A 23,679-nucleotide genomic window follows, 5' to 3' on the forward strand; every position below is an offset into this window, starting at 1 on the left:
TTTCTTTTGTAGTGTGTACAGTGGTTGTAAATTGCTTCTGTAGGCGGTACCCCAATTTAATACAGGAGGCACAATAAACTGTTAAAATATGATATGTGCATCTTTTAAAATTCAGCATATTGTAAAAAACAAAAAAACATCATGTTATGGAATGACACTCTTGATACAAGAGAAAACATCTATTTTTCATCTAATGAGTTACTGATTTCTTCAACTGAGTCCACTATAAGTGCTATTGATAGGTGAGCTCTTATTTTCTGTTATTGATTTCTATTTATCGGTTTCTATTTATCAGTGAATTCATCCAGACAGTTATTGAGGAGTTTTTTTAGAACCAATAATTTATTCTGACCAGTAATTTATTTATTTTTGCTCTATATTCGTGACACTCCAATCAGTTCTTGTGCTCCAAATTATGTCTATTTCAATAGGGGCGCTAATTCCTGCTGTATATTTCTAAGCAATTGATGTTTGAAATTGCCAATGTTTTCCTTGATATCTTTTTTATTGTGAAAATCTTATCCCAAGAGCTATTGCATCAAAATTGATCTGTTCCATTTACATATTTCTGATGAAAGTTTGACTGATAATGTGTCACTCATACAAATACATGTATAGAGGAATAAAGTATGACAGTTTAACATTCATTTTGCCTTGGTACTCATTAATGCTTTATTAATCTCATCGAGGTCGGCAGCACCTACCAGGTTCGGGTAAATCTGGAACCATTTTTTTTTTTGTAAGCAACTGCATTTTGCAGTCTTGATCAATGTGCAAAGTTAAATGACCTTAACAGGGATTTTCAATTAACTTGGCCGCAAGATGAATTCTCGTGGTATCCGTGCGTTCACAAACACACGAAAATCCATCTTGTACAGCTCCAGCTTCCATCGCTTACGTTTTAATTTGATACCGTGATTGGATAAAACCAGTCTTTGGTAGGTGGGCACTAGGTGTCGCTTCACCCAATCAGCTTGGAGAGTTCTGCTCCTTTCCCCAAACGGATTGATAATGTTCAAAACGTAGAGCGCTACACATTTTCAATCTGGCTGGCCAGGTTGATAACTAACAAAAAGTATGTGATTATCACACAAAACTAAAATGTTCACATGAATGTGAAAATAATTATGGTAAATGTCTGATATCGCAAATATGTGCCAATTTTTAGTTTTTGGGTTTCACCTGGAAAATCTATTGTTATTTGCAAAATGATATTATTAAGTGGCTGGAATCAATTTTCAAATTTGTTACTGGTGTGGTTAAATCTGACTAGAAAATGGGGGACAAATATTCACAGGAGAACCTTACAATTCACTGAACTTTGTCAATAACTTTTTTATTTTTCTGTATTTCTTTTATGGTTTCAAAATGTAGTTTAAGTTTAAAGACATGTTGTTTATGTTAAACCATTGCTTTAGTTTTACAGAGGATTTACATATGATCCCTATTTACATTTGATCCCTATGCAAAAGGCCCGGTCAGGGGCGGTGAAGTGGCTGGCGACAAGATCTGCGCGTTTAGAGCGGAGACGCGACTTTCGTTGGACTTAAAAAATCGGAACATTGTTGTCAAATTGCGTCACGGCAACCAATGAGGGACTGGCTGTCGATGTGACATACGGTGAAGGAGATTTTTTTCAAACCAAATATAAGACAGAAAAATTCATGTTGACGTAGGATGAAGTAAGGAATGCTCTTTAGAGGTTTGAGGGTGGCTATGAAAAAAGCTGTTTTTGTATAGCCCTTAAAAAGACTGTTAAATCATTCATCATTCGTCCAGAAGTGACCCGGCCAGTTGCCGCTCATGCGATCAGTTCGAGTTCTCTGTCTAGTATGTGTTTCAACCCATTCACAATGCAAATCCCGAGTTACACAAAACATTATTTGAGGAAATAACATTTTAAAGAATGATTTGCTCAGTAAAATCATTGACTTTAGGGATGCTCGATTTTATTAATGCAATTATACCCCTGGGTGGCTAGGGGTCGCTGTAGCGATCAGTCCCTAAAATCTGCTAATCCTAAAGTTAAACAAAATGCCTTTAAATCAACATTAATATCCCATATTAATGTAAATTTAAGTAATAACGCTCATAGCTCTATTGAACGATGGCAGAGCGAAACGAACAAACCTTATGCTTGAACAAGCTGAAGTTGAATAACCGGAAACCGGGACTCCCATCCCCTTGGAGAGCAGTCTTGGGTTAAGGGTCTTGCTCAGGGACCGAGTGGCTGTGGGAGTTGAACTCAGAACCTCCAGGAACCAAGCGCAATGCTCTAATCACACGGTGGTGAGAACGCCAAATCCTAACCACTAGACCATTAGGGGTGATTTTATGCTTTGAAAAACGTTTCAACATATTTTGTTTAAATTTCAACACTATATAGGCACAATGTTTAGAAATTAATAAGAAAACCAATGACACTCATAGCCAGGTTTTGGGCTTTTTTGCAATGTATTGTTTGATGGACAGTAGGCCTTTGGAACGGTCTGTTCATCAACTGACTGAAATTCCTTAGGGTCTGCAGCTGCTTAGAATGCCTCCTGAAGTGTATGTACTTAGCAATGGTTTTATTTTGAAGAGCCTATCTGTGTTAGCTGGGCGGTAAGCTCAGAAACTCCGGGAACCAAGCGTGCAATGCTCTAACCACTAGGCCACCACCCCCTTTAAAAACACATATTCCCTGACCAGGAATCGAACCCGGGCCGCGGCGGTGAAAACGCCGAATCCTAACCACTAGACCACCAGGGATGATGCTTTCAAAAACGTTTCAACAGATTTTGTCCAAATTTCAACACTATATAGGCACAATGTTTAGAACTGAATAAGAAAACCAATGACACTCATAGCCAAAATTTTTTAACCTGAATGAAAAAATCATCTCCAACGGGACAAACATCACTGTGGCTCTCCACAGTTCTATAAGAATGTAGGACAGTAAGGCCTTGATTGTTTGATGGACAATAGGCCTTTGGAAAGGTCTGCTCATCAACTGACTGAAATTCCTTAGGGTCTGCAGCTGCCTTGAATGCCTCCTGAAGTGTATGTACTTAGCAATGGTTTTATTTTGAAGAGCCTATCTGTGTTTGCTGGGCGGTAAGCCAAGTTATCCACAAAGTGCAGGTATCTTAGGATTTGCTCATATCTGTTTACAGACATGGAATTTGCAATTATTCCAAGTCGTAGGCCATCCTCACTTGACCAGTACATTTGTGCCCCTTGCCTACCGAATGTACCCCATGATCAAGTTGATCCCTAAAAAAATCTGCATTTTCTTCCTCTGTCACTGCCTGATTTCCTTTCAGCACGTCCACTTCATTGGACACATGGTTAATCGTAATTTTCTACATATTGGACAAAAAAGTCTTATATTTGAAACTGATAATATCCTTCTTTAGATGTTACTGTAAATCATCATATTTTTTTTTTTTTTTTACCTGTTGGGCGCTTCTATCACAGAAGGATTGAGACGATATGCCAGCAGTGGTCGACAGGGTTGACTGTTTGTTGGCCATTGTGATATTTTTATTCTTGGCCTAATCCTGCTTCGCTGCTAAAGGCCCATTTTTACCCCGGTTTAAGATTTGACAATAAAATAAGGAATCATTGATCAGAGGTAGAACGGTTCAAATACATATTTAATTCATAGAAATTAAATATGGAGACAGAGTTACATACCATTACAAGATGTTGTTCTCACCGGTGGATAAGTCTATCTGTCTGAAGTAAGTTTTACCAAGACATTCCTTTTATTAACTTTAAACTCCTCCTGCATGGCTCAGAGGTAGGATGACTGACCCCCTCTCCTGCTGACCACCCCCTCAGGGCAATAAAACTCCATGTTTATCTTACGCTGGAGCAGGAAAGGACAGACCCCCCTCTGCTTTCCTCAGTAACCCCAACTAAGATATATTTTTAATTCTCAACACCATCTTGGATTCAGAAGAAATTTACTTGCAGCTACAATGACTGACCACTGAACTGACCTCAATGGAGTGTGGCAGCAGAGAGCATTATAGACACTAATATGCAGTTTAACATAGAAACCAATAAATTAAATAGATATTTACTTTTTAGTAGTTGTCCACTAGTGACTGCTATGCAACAGAGCGTTAATGTCAGCAAACACAGAAGATAAGCCTTGCCATTTTTTTCCCTATATTGATTCAAAGATATCCATATCAGATATCCATATATGTGTAACAGATATGAAACAACCTGTCACTTGTGTAACTGAACCCTGATATAAAATTCAGTAGTTTTCTGGCTGAGTATGACGCATAATCTTAATTCAAACAGATTCCAGGATGTTACAGCATCAGTAGCCCCACATACAGGCCACTATGCAGGAAATGAACCAATCAAGGCCTCACTAGTCTCATTCCCCCATCTAAGAAAAAAATTGCAACAATTTAAAGCAACCAAAAGTTTTTTTTTCTCCTTCCACCCATTTTTTAATGTCTGCGCGCTCTATGAGGAGGGGGTTGGTGCTTATCTTCAAAGGGGATGGATCAACAGTCTATCGTAGGGAAAATGAAACAAACAACTAAGACCTGTTTGAGGTTTCCAACAGTCTTAATATAAATGTTTCTGGGCTTTTTCTTGTGGGAAAGCCAGAGCACCTGGAGAGAACCCAAGTTTTGGCCTTTAACTAACAATGCTAATTTAAGTGAAGGCCTGAGGGGAGGTTTGAAGAACCTCTGCATCCAATGCTTTCTGCATGCTAAATCATTCCAAAAAAGTTAAAAAACAAAACAACCGGACTTTTTTCCAAAGTTTGAAGACCTTTCGCTTCCTATCCAGATAGCTCCGTCCGTCCGTCCGTCCGTCCGTCGTCTTCCGCTTATCCGGGGTCGGGTCGCGGGGGTAGCAGCTTTAGTAGGGAGGCCCAGACGTCCCTCTCCCCAGCCACTTGGGCCAGCTCCTCAGGAGGAACCCCAAGGCGTTCCCAGGCCAGCCGGGAGACATAGTCCCTCCAGCGTGTCCTGGGTCTTCCCCTGGGCCTCCTCCCGGTGGGACGTGCCCGGAACACCTCTCCAGGGAGGCGTCCAGGAGGCATCCTGACCAGATGCCCGAGCCACCTCAACTGGCTCCTCTCGACGTGGAGGAGCAGCGGCTCTACTCTGAGTCCTCCCCGGATGACTGAGCTCCTCACCCTATCTCTAAGGGAGAGCCCAGACACACTACGGAGAAAACTCATTTCAGCCGCTTGTATCCGGGATCTCGTTCTTTCGGTCACGACCCAAAGCTCGTGACCATAGATGAGGGTAGGAACGTAGATCGACCGGTAAATCGAGAGCTTCGCCTTTTGGCTCAGCTCTCTCTTCACCACAACGGATCGGTACAGCACCCGCTTCACAGCAGACGCTGCACCAATCCGCCTGTCGATCTCCCGCTCCATCTTCCCCTCATTCGTGAACAAGACCCCAAGATACTTGAACTCCTCCACTAGGGGCAGGACATCCTCCCCAACCCGGAGAAGGCACTCTACCCTTTTCCGGTTCAAGACCATGGTCTCGGATTTGGAGGCACTGATTTTCATCCCGGCCGCTTCGCACTCGGCTGCGAACCGCTCCAGTGAGAGCTGTAGATCACGCCCTGATGAAGCCAATAGGACCACGTCATCCGCGAATAGCAGAGACGCAATCCTAAGGCCACCAAAGCGGATCCCCTCAACACCTTGGCTGCGCCTAGAAATTCTGTCCATAAAAGTTATGAACAGAATCGGTGACAAAGGGCAGCCTTGGCGGAGTCCAACTCTCACCGGAAACGAGTCCGACTTACTGCCGGCAATGCGGACCAGACTCTGACACCGGTCGTACAGAGACCTGACAGCCCTTATTAAAGGGTCCGGTACTCCATACTCCCGGAGTACCCCCCACAGGATCCCCCGGGGGACACGGTCGAATGCCTTCTCCAGATCCACAAAACACATGTAGACTGGTTGGGCAAACTCCCATGCCCCTCAAGAATCCTGCTGAGGGTATAGAGCTGGTCCAGTGTTCCACGGCCAGGACGAAAACCACACTGCTCTTCCTGAATCCGAGATTCGACTATCCGACGGACCCTCCTTTCCAGAACCCCTGAATAGACCTTACCAGGGAGGCTTAAGAGTGTGATTCCTCTGTAGTTGGAACACACCCTCCGGTCCCCCTTTTTAAATAGGGGGACCACCACCCCAGTCTGCCAATCCAGGGGAACTGCCCCCGATGTCCACGCAATGTTGCAGAGCCGCGTTAACCAACACAGCCCCACAACATCCAGAGCCTTAAGGTACTCAGGGCGAATCTCATCCACCCCCGGAGCCTTGCCACCGAGGAGCTTTTTAACAACCTCGGCAACCTCAGCACCAGAGATGGGAGAACCCGACCCAGAGTCCTCAGGCTCTGCTTCCTCAATGGAAGACGTGTTGGTGGGATTAAGGAGGTCTTCGAAGTATTCTGCCCACCGACGCACGACGTCCCGAGTCGAGGTCAGCAGCACACCACCCCCACTGTAAACAGTGTTGGTACTGCACTGCTTCCCCCTCCTGAGATGCCGGATGGTGGACCAGAATCGCTTCGAAGCCGTACGGAAGTCTGGAAAAGACTTCCAGATAGCTCTCTCATTTCAAAATGTCTGGAGTGGTGTGGAGTTCCATGCGTCTGTGGAGAGGTTGTTTGGTTTCTGCAAAATAAAGATCAGAACATTCCTCACTGCGCTGAACTGCCTCTCCACAGACGCATGGCTCAACACACGTGGTTAGTTAGGGGACATCCTGGGTGTAACTTCCTGTGACTAACAGCTAGCTTTTCCCCGTCTTGCTGCTAGCATCTTCTTTTTTTCAGTTTCATGCAAATTGTCCAGTTCAATTAAGAGCTGCCTCGTTTTCCTTTCAGACTCCTCTCTCTCCCTCTTCTCCTGCTGTTTGTCTCTTATTTGGGCATTCCATGTGTCAATCAGATCCTTGTTAATTGCAGCTTGTCTCTCCCTGGCTGCCCTGAAACGGCGTGTTTCCGCTAAGTACTTCTCCCACATTGCTTCACATCGTTTTTTTTCTGCAAGAACGTCTGCGGCAGCCTTTTTGTACATTATGTCTACCATTTGGTCATACACGATTTGCTGACGACATTTGAGTTTATCAGGAATGTGCTTCGTCCTGTTGTGTGTCAAAGTTTCAAGTTGCTCAAGTTTCTTTTCCTGAGTCTTTTTTATCGAGGGGCGATTGCTGTATAAGTTGCTGAAGTCCATGTCTGTTTTGTTTCTCTCTCTGGTCTGTCCCAGTCTAAGAAAGCTGTCGCTGAAGAATGGCTCCAAACTGAATGTGATCTCAGATTCCAGCTCTATTTATAGGCTATGATGTCACAACCTGCTTTGGTCATTCATGGAATATTTGCTAAGCGTCACCGCCCACGCAACATTTGGCCTTTGTGACATCATCAGGTTTTTATTTTCTCCGGAATTGGAGCAGCATCAAGGCACTGTTGCTTCTGTCATATTTGTCCAGTTGTTTATTTTCATTTTTTGTTTATTTTCAGCCATGACACTGGAAGCATTTGCGGTTGCCATGGTTATGTTAAATTCTATTCAGAAACACTTAAGAGAAAGAGCCAATGACGATATGTAAACTCTTCCGCTGGTCGCCCTGTATTAAAAAGCTGCCACTGGTCACTTATTGGCAGGTGAACTACTTCATTCCATCAAGCTCAGTACAAAGGTTAGGGGGTTGTTATCTGTATAGACGGTGAAAGTAGGAGCGTAGTACAGGTAATCACAGAATTTGTCACAAACGGCCAATTTGAGTGCCAGGAACTCAAGTTTACCGGAAGGCAGTGTTGTAGTCAAGTCACTATGCCTCGAGTCCAAGTCCAGGTTCGAGTCTTCAGTGTTCGAGTCTCGGACTCGAGTACTACAACACTGCCGGAAGGTAGGCAGGTCTGAGAGTCCTGGATCCATAGCCAATCACTCGAAGTTTGTTGTCCTGTTTTTGATATAGTACAGCTCCCAAGCCTTTCTTTGAAGCATCTGTGTGTAGTACGAATGGGAGGTCAAAATTGGGATAGGCTAGGATGGGAGGGTTTGTTAGTAACCCATTAATTATGTAAATGTCCATATTGACTAGTTATGTGACCTTAGTTAAGTCCAGAATATATATATATATATATATATATATATATATATATATATATATATATATATATATATATATATATATATATATATGTATATATATATATATATATATATTTTTTTTTTTTTTTTTATTTATTTTTTTTTTATATTGTGGCAGACCACTAGGCGGCTCTACTCTCACTCATTCACTCCACATAGTGAGAGTGGAGCTCCCTCCACAACATATATATATATATATATATATATATATATATATATATATATATATATATATATATATATATATATATATTTGTGTGTGTGTGTGTGAGTGAGAGAGAACTACATATATACATCTGTGAATAGAGTCCTTTTGAGGTGGTAGGTCAACCTTCTAAATCCCGGCACAACTCGTTGGGCCTTCATCTGTTCTGGTCCTTCCTCAGGTGTCTTTATAAGAAAGACAGGAAAACGAAAATGAAGATACATTCATATAATAATATATATTAGCAATTATAAGAACAGGCGAGTAAATGAAAAGAAGCAGTTAAATGTCAATTACAGATGTGTACGTCCCTGAAAGTATTCTGTATAAATGCATATCGGTTTATTTCACATTAAATCTTATTCTCAGCGTCACATGATGGACGCCATGTCACGTGACCTTTCATCTGCGCCCCAATACCAGCCGTGAGCTAGTATCCCGTGTATGGCATGTCAGACATGGCTCAATGTTTTAAAATATTCCAATATCCGTTCAGGGAACTACAGAAATGTTTATTATACAGAAGTTGGCACAAACTATTCTCATTTTTTCTCTCTTTTATTCATTTTCTTCCTTTTTTCCCTTCTTCCCCACTGGCCGAATGTTTTTATTTTATTTTTTTGTTTTCTTATTTCACTTAAAGTCAATAACAATATATAAAATATACAAATAAACAAATATGGCAGGGGGTATGTCACAATAAACAAGTACAGTCAGGAGGAAAGTCAAACAAACTGACATACATATGAACAATATGAATATATGAGCTGGGGAGTGTCATATATATATATATATATACATATATATATATATATATATATATATATATATATATATATATTTATCTGTATTCTACAAATAAACATATCTTATACAAGATATCTTCTATGGTTTTTTTGTGCCTTCAGATGAGAAGACAGTTGAATAGTATGAAAATGTTGCTCGATTTCTATTACATAAACATTAAAGTTTGGCTTTTTTTTCCCTTTTTTTATTGAATTTATGCAAGTGAAATTTGTCCAAGATAATTAAAAGATTGATAAGGAAAGGTTTGGGAAACATTTTACTTTGCAGTTGCAAGCCAAATAAAACGTTTTTCCAATAAAGCTGAATTTTCTTTTTTTTTTATATTTGAATCCACATAGTCACAAAAGTGTTGCCAAAACGTCTTAGAATATGGACACAACCAGAACAAATGTGTAACAGATTCTGGGAGAAGATCACAAAAGGTGCAGTTCACAGGAATATCAGATTTAAACTTTTTTTTAGGTAGTCTTTGGCAGGATAAATCCTGTGAATGAGTTTGAATGAGACTTCCTTCACCTTGTTAGTGAGGAGAAGGTGATTAGGTAACAGCCAAGTATGTTTCCAGGACACATCCGTCACAAAACGGTTCAAATATGATACAACAGCGGGAACAGACGCCACCTCTCTCTGAAAGAGGGATCTGATTGACTTATAGTTCTTATGAAGAGACCAGGTGAGACATATTTTGCCAACAGGAGAGTCCATGGGAGTCAGAGAGGGAGATGAAGAATTGAGTCTTGGCCTCTGTCTGTATAACATGCAACATCCCAGATGAAATAGCACCAAAAACCTTTGCGTATTCTCCAGAAGAACCAGAGTAATGTCATGACTGAACCACGAATCCAAAAACAATTATCTTTTCTTTTACAGGATGTCCTTATTGTCACTGGCCGAATGTTCCCCAGCCTTCTCCCACTGGGATCGTGCATTCAGCCACTAGGTGGTTTCATGTGAAAATGAAGCTTCGTAAACTTTTTCCTGAACCAATTGGGTCACGTGGTTCAATGCCTCAGGAGGTCTCATTTTACCGTCACTATTAAAATTATAATTTTTGTATAAAGGTAATAGTGGTGCTAACTAAACTAGATATTTCTTCTTTATTTTCTGTGTCCTAACTTGATCATTTCAGAATCCTACGTGCCCGCGAGATTTTGTCGCTGCTTTGCGGCGAGTCCTTTGACTTGAACCGACAGCAGGGGCGGCCGAGGCTCAGTTGTTCTTCCTACGCCACACGTTCATCAGATTAGGACTAATTGGTGGCTAGCAGACCTCATAAAAAGGAGTGTGTAGGCCCAGCCCGCGGTCGTTGTTGTGACATTTGTTTTAGGCTGACTGTCCACATCATGGCGTTTTCCCTGGTGAGTTTAAAAAGGAAAAGAAAAAACACACTAAGCAAATTTCCACGTTAAATGCTATCAGCTTGGCCTGTTCTGCGCCATGCAAACCAAAAAAAAAAAAAAAAAAAAAACAGCTAAGCACGACTTCTGATAGTTGGAGCTTTTGGTTTAGTCTTCTAGTTGTCGAATTGAAACGTGAACGCAGCCCGTAGCGCAAATTCCGTGTTAACTTTGGCCCAGCCGTCTGTTGCCTCCTTCCCACAGAGAAGCGATGCCCGCAGGCCTGAGACCCCAGACACCGACTCTCCAGCCCTGTCTACCTGCAGCAACGCAGACATCTTCCGCAGAATGAACACCATGCTGGGCAACGCTCTGGACTTCACCGGGGTGTGCACCACGCCGAACAGCACCAAGCACAAGTCCGACCTGCTCTGCGGTAAAGTCCCTTTTCACTCGAAAACTGCAGGTCTCCATTTTTTTATTTCTGAATTATGACTCTAAAACGCAGCATCTGCGCACAAACGACTCGAAAATGAATGAATGCGTCGACCAGTGAACTAGACCAGAGCTTTAAACCGGACCTTCTAGCCTGGTTTGTGGTTAGCAGGCAGGCTAAATGCTCATTTAATTAGTCCAAACTAAAAAAATAAAATAAAAAGTGACGTATTGGTCTATAAATTACAAATTAAGCTTCCACGAAGTTTATTCTTAAAGTAGTTCTGAAACAGTGGTTATGCATATTTTCGAATTTGGGTTTGGAGTAATGCATTTAAAAGGGTTCAGTGGTTAAAATGGCGTTCTAAGGTGTTTAAAACGTATTTTTAAATCCCATTTCATTCAACCACTTAAATTACCTGACTTTAGGCAGCTAGCTTCAAATTGAACAAGCTGTCCCTAGAGCTCCTTTGATAGTGCCTTGCCTTTGTTGTTTAAAGTAGCAGGTACTATCAAATAGTACCTGCTAATTTAAAAAAGTTTTCTACTAGCGTACCATATGCCTTGAAAATGGTACCAGCATCTTGGATTAACATTTAAAATTTTAGTCTTTGAGCAAAATCTTTAAAAGCCTTTTTCCTCCACAGTTGGGTTTCTACACAATGCCTTAGCATGTTAACTTTTTATTCACAAGTAAAGTGTTTCATTTGTGCCATTCTCTGGTAACTTCCAAATTGCTTGGGATTAAAGAAGCGTAACTCATTCAATTTTATTTATATAGCACCAAATCATGAAACATGTCATCTCAAGGCACTTTCCAAAGTCAAATTCAATCAGATTAGACAGATTGGTCAAAAAATTCCTATATAAGGAAACCAGTTCATTGCATCAAAGTCTTGACAAGCAGCATTTACTCCTGGAGAAGCGTAGAGCCACAGGGAGAGTCGTCTGCATTGTACATGGCTTTGCTGCAATCCCTCATACTGAGCAAGCATGAAGCTACAGTGGGAAGAAAAACTCATTAACAGAAAGGAAAAACCTCCAGCAGAACCAGGCTCAGTGTGAACGCTCATCTGCCTTGATCGACTGGGGTTATAGAAGACAGAGCAGAGACACAACAAGAGAGACAAAGAAGCACAGAAGCACACATTGATCTAGTAATCTGTTCTACATTAGATGGTAGTAGCGGTGATCTGTTTTCCCTGGATGATGTCACAGTTAACAGAATGCCAGACCAGGTGTACCTACTATGAAGAAAAAGAGAGCAAAAAATTAAAAGCTGAAATGACGACAAGTTCATCTACTTTTATAATGAAAAAAGCTTTTAAATGTAAAATCATGCTGGTGGATTTTATGTAGCGGTGGGTTCACTCCATGGCTGCTTTTACCACCTGATTTCTTGGAGGTTGGAGCTGCCAGAAACTCTAAATTCTAATAAAAAATATACTCAAACTAAAGGATTATGTTATGGAATATAGTTACACATGACATGAAGTTTAGGGGAGCTGCTGTAATGAAATGCCGTAAAATGCACATTATGCAAATGGACTCATCATTGCAATGGAGCAGGCTTAGGAAGCCTGGGTTCACTAAAAGGGCCGGTGAAACTCAAATGACCTATTCCAGGTTAGAAGTTGCTGCTGATGGAGTCCAGTTTCACTTTGTCATTTCAAGTGTCAAAACTTCTACGCGTCATCATTCGGTGGCCAACAGCTGATTCATGCTGAATCACCGATCTGCAGCACTGCAGCAGCCCCCCCCCCCTTCTAACCTTGGGAGGAATATTTGCCAAGCAAGAAGCTCACTGGAGTTCCTATTTGCATGAATTTTATAAATTACTGTGCACTCAATGCATCGTTAACTGTTTTATTTTTTTTTATGCTCAAAAGGGGTGAATGTTTTTGCAACTTTCGTGTGAGAAAAGTAAATTGCATCTAGAGCGTCTGATTCCCTGCGTTGGCTCGGGGCCGATGCAGCCGCGCTCTGTTGCTGAATCAGGGGGAGCGAGGGGCAGCTGGCTGCGGTCCAGGCGTGCAGAGGGAGGGGGAGGAGTCTCGGGCGCATGTCTGCACCGTCCCCAACATCTGATCAGTCAGCTGCTTCTGATGCAAACAGCCTCTTGCATATTTGATTCTTTCTGGGTGTTTTTTTTTTCTTTTTTTTTTTTGCCAAGGCAAAAATAACAAAATTCTGATTTAATAAATCCCTGAGCATCCTAAAATGTGATTTACTTCTAAAGCTAAAGTTTGCTGAGTCATTCTCTCCCTCCTGCCCCCCCCTCCTCGCTGAGTGAATGGGACTACACCGAGCCAGCAGCAGCAGCACGGGCAGCCATCACCCTGCTGAGAGGAGGGAGTACTTCAGTGTACGGACCAGCAGCTTGGGCTGGAATCTTTCGTTGCGTTGTTAAGCAGAGGAGGTGGAGGAGGGCGAAGCTGATGTCATTAGGAGGGGTGTGCGAGCGCATCAGCAGCCATGTCACATGCTGCTAGGTGGGTCAGTGATGCGGACGGAGATGCATGGCAGTCGCACCAGGCACAGAGGCAGCAGGTTAGCTCTGCCGTCAGCTGGGTTGGGGGGGGCGGCGTGACGATGAGGGAACTTTTGCTTTCTCGGTTTCTCTTCACAGGGAGAAAATGGACCGGCAGATCTCACTCTGGCCTCTCCTTTTGTAAAGTAGACTGACTGATCCCTTTTTTTTTTTTTTGCTAACGCTCCTTTCTTTTTCTCGTTTGCCAACCGGATCTGGGATCTAAAGAATCGGAGCTGGCCGCTGTGGGCAGCAGGAGGATGCTATTTCCCAACAGCGGCAGCATACCCAGCTCCCAGGACATCCCTCTACCCCGCGGCCCGTCGGGTGTCACAGACCTGGGCCTGGGGCTGCAGTCGCTCCGTCTGTCCGGCTGGGACAGACCGTGGAGCAGCCAGGAGACGGACTCGCACTCTCCTTCATCCCAGGCTCAGAGCAGCTCTTCCTCCAGTAAGTCCGGTTCGCTGCCCGCTGCATCCCGGATCCACAGCCAGTCTCTGCGCTCGGTGTTTAGCTCTGACCCTGGTCTTCATTTTGTAACATCCAGCCCGTTTCTTCCATTAAAGCTTGTTGTGGTTCTGTGTGGGAGCAAGCTGTGGCATTGTTGAGGATGATGTGGCAGTTTCGCTTTGCTGCGTCTGTAGCAAAGCAAACTGGCCCAAAAAGCAGCCTGTAGAGCTGCTTTCATTTTCACAACCTCAGTCAGGTTTGGTCTTGATGTGAAACACGATTATCTGTTGGCCATATTGGAAATGGCGCTTTTGGGTTTGGTTAGAAATTCTTGTATTGGACCCAAAGCCGTTTTAATGCTGACTCTACAATTATCTATGGTTTGTTGTGATAACATTTATTTCTATAGCTTCGTTACTGAATGTCCAGTCAGACTCTTATAAGTCAGGCTTATAACTGAGGGGACCGTAGAACTGGGGGAACCATTCGTTGTTACAGGCCCAAAGTCGCCGCTATAGCCCACTCTGTTAAAGGAAGAACTGGCTTCAAAAAGCTGATTGAACTGGCCTGCAGTTAGAAAATAAGTTGAGTTTTTTTAGCTTCTGGTTTCAGATCTCAAACAGACATGGAATTGCCTGATCATCCTTTACTGAGCATTTGCTGGTTGGAGGCCAACTAGCTTATCTGATTCTCTGTAGGCTCATCTGTGCTGCATTCAACTCCAGGTTTTCTGTTTCTACTAAATCAGCATTGGACTATAAAATCAGCATAACTGTTTCTTTTTAATTCAGTTGCATAATACATTGGGGAAGAAAGATGCAACTTTGGGAAACTTTCTGCAGCTAGCTTGCTGACAAATCAATACGGCTCTGTAGAGTCAGCATGCACCTCCCATTTTCTTCAGATTGCACTGTTTGCAAAATGGAGATCCCCACAGCAGCTTTCTTGGTAATGCTCTGAATGTCTCGTCTACCAGTGCTGGGCATGCTGAACAACCCCTTCAGTAGCATCCTGGGGAAGCCCCTGGGCTACCTGCCCCATGAGTCCATGAGTATGACTGCGGACTTCCTGGAGAAGTTCCCGGGCATGGCGCGCATGGCAAACCGGCTGGACTCCAGCTCCTTTGTGGACTCTCGCTCCAGCAGCCCTGAAGACTCCGAGACCAGTGGCTTCAGCTCTGGATCAGATCACCTCTGCGACATGCTGGTAGGGCACACCGCTTTGACTCCCACTGCTGTTTCTGTTGGATCTAATTATTTTTACCTACTGAACAAATCCAAGTGGTTTCTTAAACAAATGCAATGATTGGATGTTTAGATATGAGGCTGTAATGCAGCTGCTTGGTCTGTTTCTAATCTGTCTGGACCAGTGGATGAACCACTGTAACACTGCTTGCTTTTTTAATTTAAATAATTTTTATAAGTAATCCATCAACACTGACTCAAAAACTGAGATGTTTGACTATAAATCAGAATTTGGTAGTTTCCATATTGTTGTATTTTGGTTGAATGCGTCCTTAAACTTGCCCCTAAGGTTACTTGGTTTTTACATCAACAGCCATTGGTTAAGGATTTGTTTTATTTTCTTCCACTTTGTACCCGTGTTCTCAGAAGAGGTTATCCTTTCTGTTGAAGAGCAGAGGTTTGTCTTCAGTCTTTGACATATTGGCAGAATAATTGCTGACAAAGCACAGTAAGAATTGCTCTGATTGCACACAGGGGACCTCTTCATTGAAGCTGCTTAAAAAAAAAAAAACACTTGGCAGCAATTTGACTTGCAGAGTAATCGAAGCCCACTAGAAATCCCATTCCTCCTCAAAATTATCAGATGCATCTCTATTGGCTTGGTGAACTTTTTATTTAGAAAATAAAAATTTGAGATGTATTGCTAATACCTTTTTTTGAAAGAACAAATGTAAAAATGTTTTATTTTTTTACTAGTCTCTAATTCCAGAAAGCTTGATCAGTAGGCCAGCATTTTGCCTGGTGCTGGAACTACTTATTGCTCTGATGCTTTATTGTTTTTCACCTGTGCAGAACTCTGGCTGGCTTATACGTTCAAGTGCTTTTTATAATTAAAGTTCTGATTGAAATGAAAAGAATTGCTGGAGAAATGAGGTTTATGCCATAAATGCAATAGCATAAAGCTTTATGGCTTAAACTGCAATGGCTGGCTTTAGAAATTTGAATCCTGATCAAATCAAAGAACTTAAAATGGTTGAAAGGGTTTAAATGTTCCCAAAGATGCCACTTTGGCTTTGTATTGACTAATAGGCCACCAACCAAGGACTCTGGGCATTTGGTCTAGTTTCAGGCTTTGACTTAATATTAATGAATCTTCTGCTGTATCACTTAAAGGCCCAACATATAAAAAAAATCACAGGATTAGCAGACAGGTTGACCTAAAATGGACAGATACATTTTCCTCATGGTGGTGTTTTGCTTTCTCTTCTATTAAGCAGCGTTTACGTTCATAAAGGTTGTTACAGCTTGGCTCAAACCTCTGAGATGGTTCCATCTAAAGCGAATGGGTTTACAGTAAGGTTGATTGTATGTGTTGACCAATCTTCATCTCTGCTGTAAACCGTCTGGACGCGTGTTCCTCTGCAGTCCACGCTGCGCATCTCCCCTCCACTGCCTTACGTGACGTCCAACATGCAGAAGGACTTGCTGCGGCTGGGCTCACGACTGGACCCCCAGGACACGAGCTCTCCTCTCACCCCGCCGCCCAGTGCCAGCCCCGCCTCAACAATCTCCCGCCGCTGGCGCACCGGCTCTCCGTGGCCGGGCTCGGACATGCTCGACCAGACCGACGATACGTTCAGCATCGAGAGGGAGGCCCGCCTGCACAGACAGGCTGCAGGTATGCCTCTTTCCAGTGGGTGCCCCAACGCTCTTTAATCTCTGGAGCAGATTATCATGTACCCGTTTCTTTGCATGCATCAGCGGTGAATGAGGCCGCTTTCACTTGGAGCGGTCAGCTGCCTCCCAGAAACAACAAGGATCCCATTTACTCCTGCAAGGTCTTTCTCGGTGGCGTGCCCTGGGACATCACTGAAGGTTCGGCTCAACACCAACGCTTTCTGTCTGCCTGCATTTCTGAGCAACAGTCGGCTGGCTTTACTGCTTTAGTGGAATATATCCAAAGAAATGCTTTCATGCTACAATGAGTTGTTCAAAGAATTAATTGGTGCAAATAAGATGCAACTATAGACCCTTGGTTATAAATTCAGCAACTATGCCAAAGTTGGCAACTGGTCTAATGTTTTTAAATGCTTATTAAGGTTTTACCTCAATATGTAAATTAAGGTTTTACCTCAATATTTAAATTAAGGTTTTACCTCAATATGTAAATTAAGTCTTTAACAAGATATTTTCAAGTATCAGTTTTATGTATTAAAACAGCTCTTCCATTTTCAGCTGGACTGATCAACACCTTCAGTGGGTATGGCCCTCTGACTGTGGAGTGGCCGGGTAAGGATGGAAAGCACCCCCGCTGCCCTCCTAAAGGTAATGTAGCTAAAGGTAATAACAAGCTGGTAGGCCAATTTAAATTTCCCTCCTGGTTTTAGGTGGACACGTGTGGTGGGTTTATCTGCTTGGTGCTGGACCGGCACTCCTAGATGGTGACGCTGGGCCTAGAGACGAGCAAAATGTGGTGATGGGTGGAGGGCTAAATGGGTTTCTTATCAACTCTGAGTGAAACCTGTTGAATTCCTTAAAATTCAGAAGTCAAGTCTCCTTAAACCTTAATTGGCTTGAATTCTTGTAATGGGTCTGGTGCAGCTGGTGGCACAGGTGATGGGAAGCTTCTGTTTTCTGCCTTGACCATTTGCGTTTTTGTTTTAGCTCTGTTATTCCGAATTCATAGAGAAATTTTAGATATTTAAATTTGTAGCTTGTAACTTAGATCTATTTTATTTGCCACATTATAATGTACATTTTGTATGCAACTTTGAGTTTTGTGGCCTTAAATAAATCTAAATGGGGCATTGATCTAAAAAGCATCTAAGACCAGAGACTTGACAGTTTTCATATATCCATGGTTAGATGCTAAGTGAACAACTCTAATCCTTTAGAGGTTTTGTAAAAATTACATGATGGCTGGAAAATGATGCCCTAAAGAATATACATTTGGATTGAAGAACTCAGTAAAAACGTGATGGGAAATTGGAAATGATCCAGAGGATAAAATCTGTGAGGCTGAATCAGAAGTGACCCAAACCAGACTCTTTTGTACCAACATCTAGAATTTTCTAAAACTGTGGGGAAAATTGGTTTAGAGAAATTAAGATTAATAAACTTAAGAACCCGGCTTTGAGACATGCTTCAGTGTTTTACGTGAGTCTTAAAAACCAATTTGACAAAAAGAATGTCCCATTTATGGGCTTTGTTCTGAAGTTCATAGAATTCAGAACAAACATGGGAAAATAAATTCATTTATTTTCCCATGTTTGCCCTGCTGATCACCAGAAAATACAAATTAAATCACAGATTTTTAACATCATGGCACATTTTGGGCTATTGTGAAATGGACAAAATGGTTGACTCGTCAAATTTGACTCAATGGTTTTGTGTGACTTTAGGCTACGTCTACCTGGTGTTTGAAAATGAGAAGTCTGTGAGGGCTCTGCTCCAGGCATGCTCCCAGGATCCCTTTCACCCAGAGGATAACCGGGAGTACTACTTCAAGATGTCCAGCCGCAGAATGCGATGCAAGGATGTGAGTAGAAGCAAAGACTGTAGAACATAGATATTTGCTTTGTAGTGTTCTGATAAACATTCACCCCAGCATTAACGCAGGCTTCAGACAGCTGCACTGACACAGATGGACACTTGATGCTGAGCTCCAGTTGCAAACGTAGCATTTTCTGATGTGCCGTCTCATATCGGATCTGTTCTGCATAGGTCACTTCATGAGTTCCTGGATCTGAATGCAGTCTGCTTAGCACTCAGTCACAAGTGGCTTAATGTGCAGCTGCAGTTTCTTACTTCAGACCATTAATTGTTCAGCTTTTCAGCAAGAACTCTTTCTCACTCAGGGAACCCTTCAACTGGTGTTTCAGCAAAGCTTAAAGGGGCCTAGTCGCCTGATATGACTCTAAATCATCACGAACCTTTGGTTTTTCTATGTTTTCCACTTTATTTTTGCTCCATTTGTTAGTAAATGAAGAACTTTTATCTGTTCCACGGCTGAAGTCCGTCTGTCTTCAGCCGTGGAACCTGCAGCCAAACGGATTAATGTAGGCCTGCACCCCCATTAGAAATCACCCTCGCATTACTGATGGTGAATAACTCTCATTATCCTCTTAAAATGTTGCATTTTCAAGTGGTTTCAGGTTCATTGGGGTTTTAGTCTGTTAGTACAGGGTGCTATAAGTGGAACTTAAATGGCTTGTAAAATCACATGAATGCCAGCCACAGAGTTGTGCTAATTTTATGAGCAGGTGTTTGTTTTTTGAATGCAAAAAAGCTCAGAAGTTAATTTCTGTATCATGCGCTTATAAAACACTCAACTAAATGCAAAATCCAGAACAAAATGGCATTAAAAAATGCCAATATGAACTCTAGCTGAATGCTCTGGAGAACATGTCTAAAAATCACTCTGTAGACCGTAACTGAAGGTATTACAAGCATATTCTGGCTTGAATGTGCTTAAAGCAACACCTTGGCTTGTTGTAATAAATGAGCATCTTTGATCATAGGAGGGCGCCAGCATCAAACTGAAGGCCAACAGCAGGTATAGTGGCCTAAGCTCTAAATGAGTTTAGGCCAGTTGTCTTATTTTGCTAGTCCCGTTAAAAGGACGTACCCGTCTCCTGGAAACAAAGTGGGTCTGTCTTCCCAAATGGGATTGTAAGTGAAATGGTGTCGTATTTTGAGTGGAGATTACACCAAAGTTGCACTGAAGTATGATTATTCATTAGAGCTGTGCCAATGTTGGTCTGCAGTGCTGCAAAGTCATATTTAAAGCATCAGACAATAGTACTGCTATGCATGCTGACACCATTTTGCCTGTTGAATGGACTCAAAGTTCCTCTTAATGTCACCAGAGGCCTTTAGTGGCTGAGATGTTAAAACTCATGGGGAAAATCAGGGAGGAATCTGTTTTCCTGATGGTACAACTCTTTTCATGATAAAGCAACAATCATGTTTAAGTAGCCTAAAGGGCTTTTATTTTTTTTCTGTTTTTGTAACAAACACTGGAATGCGTCTCCTAACAAACACGGGGGGGTAACGTGACTCTGGTCTCTGTCGTGCTGCAGGTCCAGGTGATCCCTTGGGTGATCTCTGACAGCAACTACGTGCGCTGCCCCGCCCAGCGCCTGGACCCCAGTAAAACGGTGTTTGTGGGCGCTCTGCACGGCATGCTGAACGCCGAGGCGCTGGCCAGCATCATGAACGACCTGTTCGGAGGGGTCATGTACGCTGGCATTGACACGGACAAGCACAAGTACCCCATAGGTAACGCAGCAGGCACCCCCTCCTGTCTTTACTTGTTGAGCAGCGCTCGATGTGAAGAGTTGGTCTTGAGGATGGGTGGATGACTCTCTGCTGGACTGTGTGCAGGCTCTGGACGTGTCACCTTCAACAACCAGCGCAGTTATCTGAAAGCTGTGTGCGCCGCGTTTGTGGAGATTAAAACGCCAAAGTTCTCCAAGAAGGTAAATGTGTTGTCCCCCTCCCATTTCTTGCCTAGCATAAAAATGACTCTTGATGCAGTCGAGTAAGTTCGTCTTTTGTTTAGGTCCAGATCGACCCCTACCTGGAAGACTCCATGTGTCAAGTTTGCCTTCGTCAACCTGGACCTTTCTTCTGCCGAGACCAGGTCAGGCAGAAATCTGATGCCAGCGTTGCACTCAACATATAAAAGGGATAGCTGAAGATTTTTGAATTTGCCCTGTTAAAATGTTATAAAGGAGTCATACCTAGAGTAGGAAAAATCTAAATGGCTTTACTTTAATGGAACTCCTGCTTAGCTGGTCCCAGAGGCCAAAGCCTGTCAGGGCTGTGTGGGTCGAGGTAGACCTCAAGTTTCAAATATGACCTTAGCCAGCCACTAAAAATGAGTTTTAAGGCTTATAAAATAGACATGTCTGTTGTTCAGTGCTATTTTTACAGAAGCCATCTAGGTGGATGGGGAAAACTTATTTGTACAAGAAAACAATAATCTGCTGAAATAATTTAAAGTGGTATCGTTTGTAGATTCCTTTTGGCGGTGCGGTACATTTAAATGGTTAATAGCAGGGCAAGCATAAAACCTGCTTTGTGGGCAGCTCAGACACACTGAACAATCTGATCACCTACTGTATTTCACAGGTGCATTGGTTTTGAAGTGGAATATTATTTCCCATACATACTTTACATTTGTCTGACGTGCAAAATTGGTTCAAAGTTGCCTCTATAGGCTGGATTAGTCAGTTCATTGGTGATTTGGGCCAAAATCTCTGGGTGTGGCGTGCTCTGGTTCTCCTGGCTACTTTGAGCCTCCGCCATAATCGATACATTAGCAAGAGAACCCGGGCTTTAGAATTTATAGCTTATCTCAGAAGACGTGTGGCGTCACATGGAACATGCTTTTCCTCTTCTCCCACATGTGTTTACATTTCAGTTTTTTTTTCACCAGAGTTAGCAGATGTTTGCAGAAATCCTGGAGCAACCCAGAATGATGGTTTGCTCCAGGATTGGAACAGGGTGGCATTTATGTATGGCTGTCTTAGACAAATTGACTGTCTACCTAAAAAGGTGTTTAGTTCCTATTTTTAAGGACCTGATGCAATCAATAATAAAAGTAATAATGCCAGACATGTTTTGTGCATAAGTGACTGCATTGACACGTGCCGTCTTACTGCAGGCCTGCTTCAAGTACTACTGTCGCTCCTGCTGGCACTGGCAGCACTCCATGGACGTGCTGAGCAACCACCGGCCCCTCATGCGCAACCAGAAGAACCGGGATTCCAACTAAACCAAGAGTCCTGACACTCTGAGTGGGAGGAAGGAGCGCCCCTGTGTGGGGTGACGCTGCTGCCCGCCGAGGAGAGCACGTGTGCTGCATGTCCCTCAGTAAGGGGCACAGGGCACGCCACCAGGCACTGGGATTCACTGTTGGAAATGTTCACGTTTGCACTTGGCTACATTTTTGCTGTTCAGTGGCACTATGCACAGTGACCTTGTTGGGAAGACAAGGGGCCCCCCCCCTCACACGTTAAGCATTTTCTAAGACTTATGGCCACACATGAGAGTCGGTGGATGAAAATGCCTTTTTTTTTTTTTTTTCTTTCCCCTTTTTTGTTTTTGTTTACATGTATTGCATAGTGATGAGCAATCAGGCAAGTCTCATCGCCGTTCATTGGCAAATGCCATACAGTGCCTTTAAATTTTTATTTTCCCCCCCACTTCCCTCCCCTCAGCCCAGTTGGCGTCCGTTTTTTCCTGTGCAAGTCAACTGGTGTTTCTTACTTTTTTGGGAGTTGAATGTTGGGCTTCATTTAACCAGTCGCATTTCAGACATTTTTACGCAGTTTTTTACTAATTTGTACACAAACGGTTTTAAGTCATTACATGAAAATTTTGAACAATTCTACCAGGTGGCTGTTTAAGGGGAACATCCCTTTTATTTTTTTTTTCTTCCTCATACATTTTCAGGTTTTTTTCTTTTTAATTTGCCCTCCCAAATTTCAACTGAATGGGCACAATGTCGGACAACTTTAATTTGCTTTGATCCAGTTTAAACGTGCATCAGTACTACTGGATGCGTCTCAACTCGTGAGCCGTCACTTAAATCGACGGGTCCAGTTGTGACAGGAGTGAATATTTGATTAGTTTTTTTGCACTTTTTAATTTACACGTGTGGAGAGGTGGCAGTGGTTTTTAATCACTTTTGTACATCAGCGGGGAGACATGCTTTATTTTCAAACAGCTGCTTTTTTTTTTTTTGCTTGTTTCCTGTTGAATGTAAGAACTTCCACTGCGCTGATTATCTGTCAGAGCTTGAGTAGACCCTGATAAATTGCCCCTTGCTTTTTGAGTTTGCCTTTCTGTTCCAGTTGGACTAAAATGCATAAGCTGTGTGCCAAAGACGACGCGTCTTTACTTTATCCACTGGGTTTGTCATGCTGAGCTTATTGTCCTTTAGCCCAGCTGCTTTTTAAGGTTTGAAAGTCTACCTCATTGTGGTCTGCCAAGTTTGCTGCTACTTAACAGTTGTGGTGTATGTTCAGATTGGGCACAATAAAGGTGTTTAAGCATTACTGAGCGTCTGCTTTTAGTTTTTCTTCATTACAAAATTCCTCATTAATAATTGTACTATTTTTCTAAGTGGTTGGGTTAAAAGTCTCTTTAGTAAACCACCTTGAACAGATGCTAAATTCAGAGTAACACTCTGGTATAGATTTTAGTACTATACTAAGTTGTTCATGGGTGGAAAACTGAAATGAGAGTTCTGGCAGGAAAGCTGTTCAGACTTAAATACTCATGAAAGCTGGCTGTCAGGAACAAGGTTGTGGGAATGACAAAGAATTTTATTTTATTCATGGAGATAAACACAAAAGTAAAGTTGTGGCGTATGAGTCTGGATTACTGATCCAAATTAACTTTGACTTGCAACTAATGAGAGAATACTATTTTTAGGAATTTGAATACAGAAGTTTTTTTTTTGTTTTTTTTCTTAATCTAATAGTCTTACACAACCACAGGGAAGATGGCTAAAATCGTCTCCCACCAAAGGTCTGTTACAGGATCTTCCTGTGTAGTGTCTGGCATTCA

At 42.5% G+C, this 23,679-nt stretch overlaps 1 protein-coding gene and 1 non-coding gene across 4 annotated transcripts; one reads left to right on the plus strand and one right to left on the minus strand.

Moving 5' to 3' along the window:
- Positions 1–2,679: 2,679 nt before the first annotated feature.
- Positions 2,680–2,751, minus strand: trnae-uuc. The gene has a single exon. It is a non-coding gene; the product is annotated as a tRNA-Glu (tRNA).
- Positions 2,752–10,382: 7,631 nt separating this feature from the next.
- On the plus strand, positions 10,383–23,165 carry LOC105916388 (cytoplasmic polyadenylation element-binding protein 1). Of its 3 annotated transcripts, none has more exons than XM_012850883.3 (12): positions 10,383–10,521; positions 10,765–10,936; positions 13,694–13,915; positions 14,892–15,121; positions 16,525–16,777; positions 16,861–16,974; positions 17,335–17,439; positions 18,501–18,637; positions 20,181–20,379; positions 20,485–20,579; positions 20,663–20,743; positions 21,770–23,165. In XM_012850883.3, the coding sequence occupies exons 1-12, from the start codon at positions 10,507–10,509 to the stop codon at positions 21,878–21,880; spliced, it is 1,734 nt and encodes a 577-aa protein (XP_012706337.2). In that variant the 5' UTR covers positions 10,383–10,506; the 3' UTR covers positions 21,881–23,165. The 3 variants fall into 3 exon arrangements, with proteins under 3 accessions (XP_012706337.2, XP_012706335.2, XP_012706336.2); XM_012850881.3 differs by having other exon boundaries at positions 10,395–10,521; positions 10,741–10,936; XM_012850882.3 differs by having other exon boundaries at positions 10,395–10,521; positions 10,741–10,936; positions 17,335–17,424.
- The last annotated feature ends 514 nt before the right edge of the window (positions 23,166–23,679 follow it).

Source organism: Fundulus heteroclitus, chromosome 4, assembly GCF_011125445.2.
Source record: "Fundulus heteroclitus isolate FHET01 chromosome 4, MU-UCD_Fhet_4.1, whole genome shotgun sequence".
NCBI lineage: Eukaryota > Metazoa > Chordata > Actinopteri > Cyprinodontiformes > Fundulidae > Fundulus > Fundulus heteroclitus.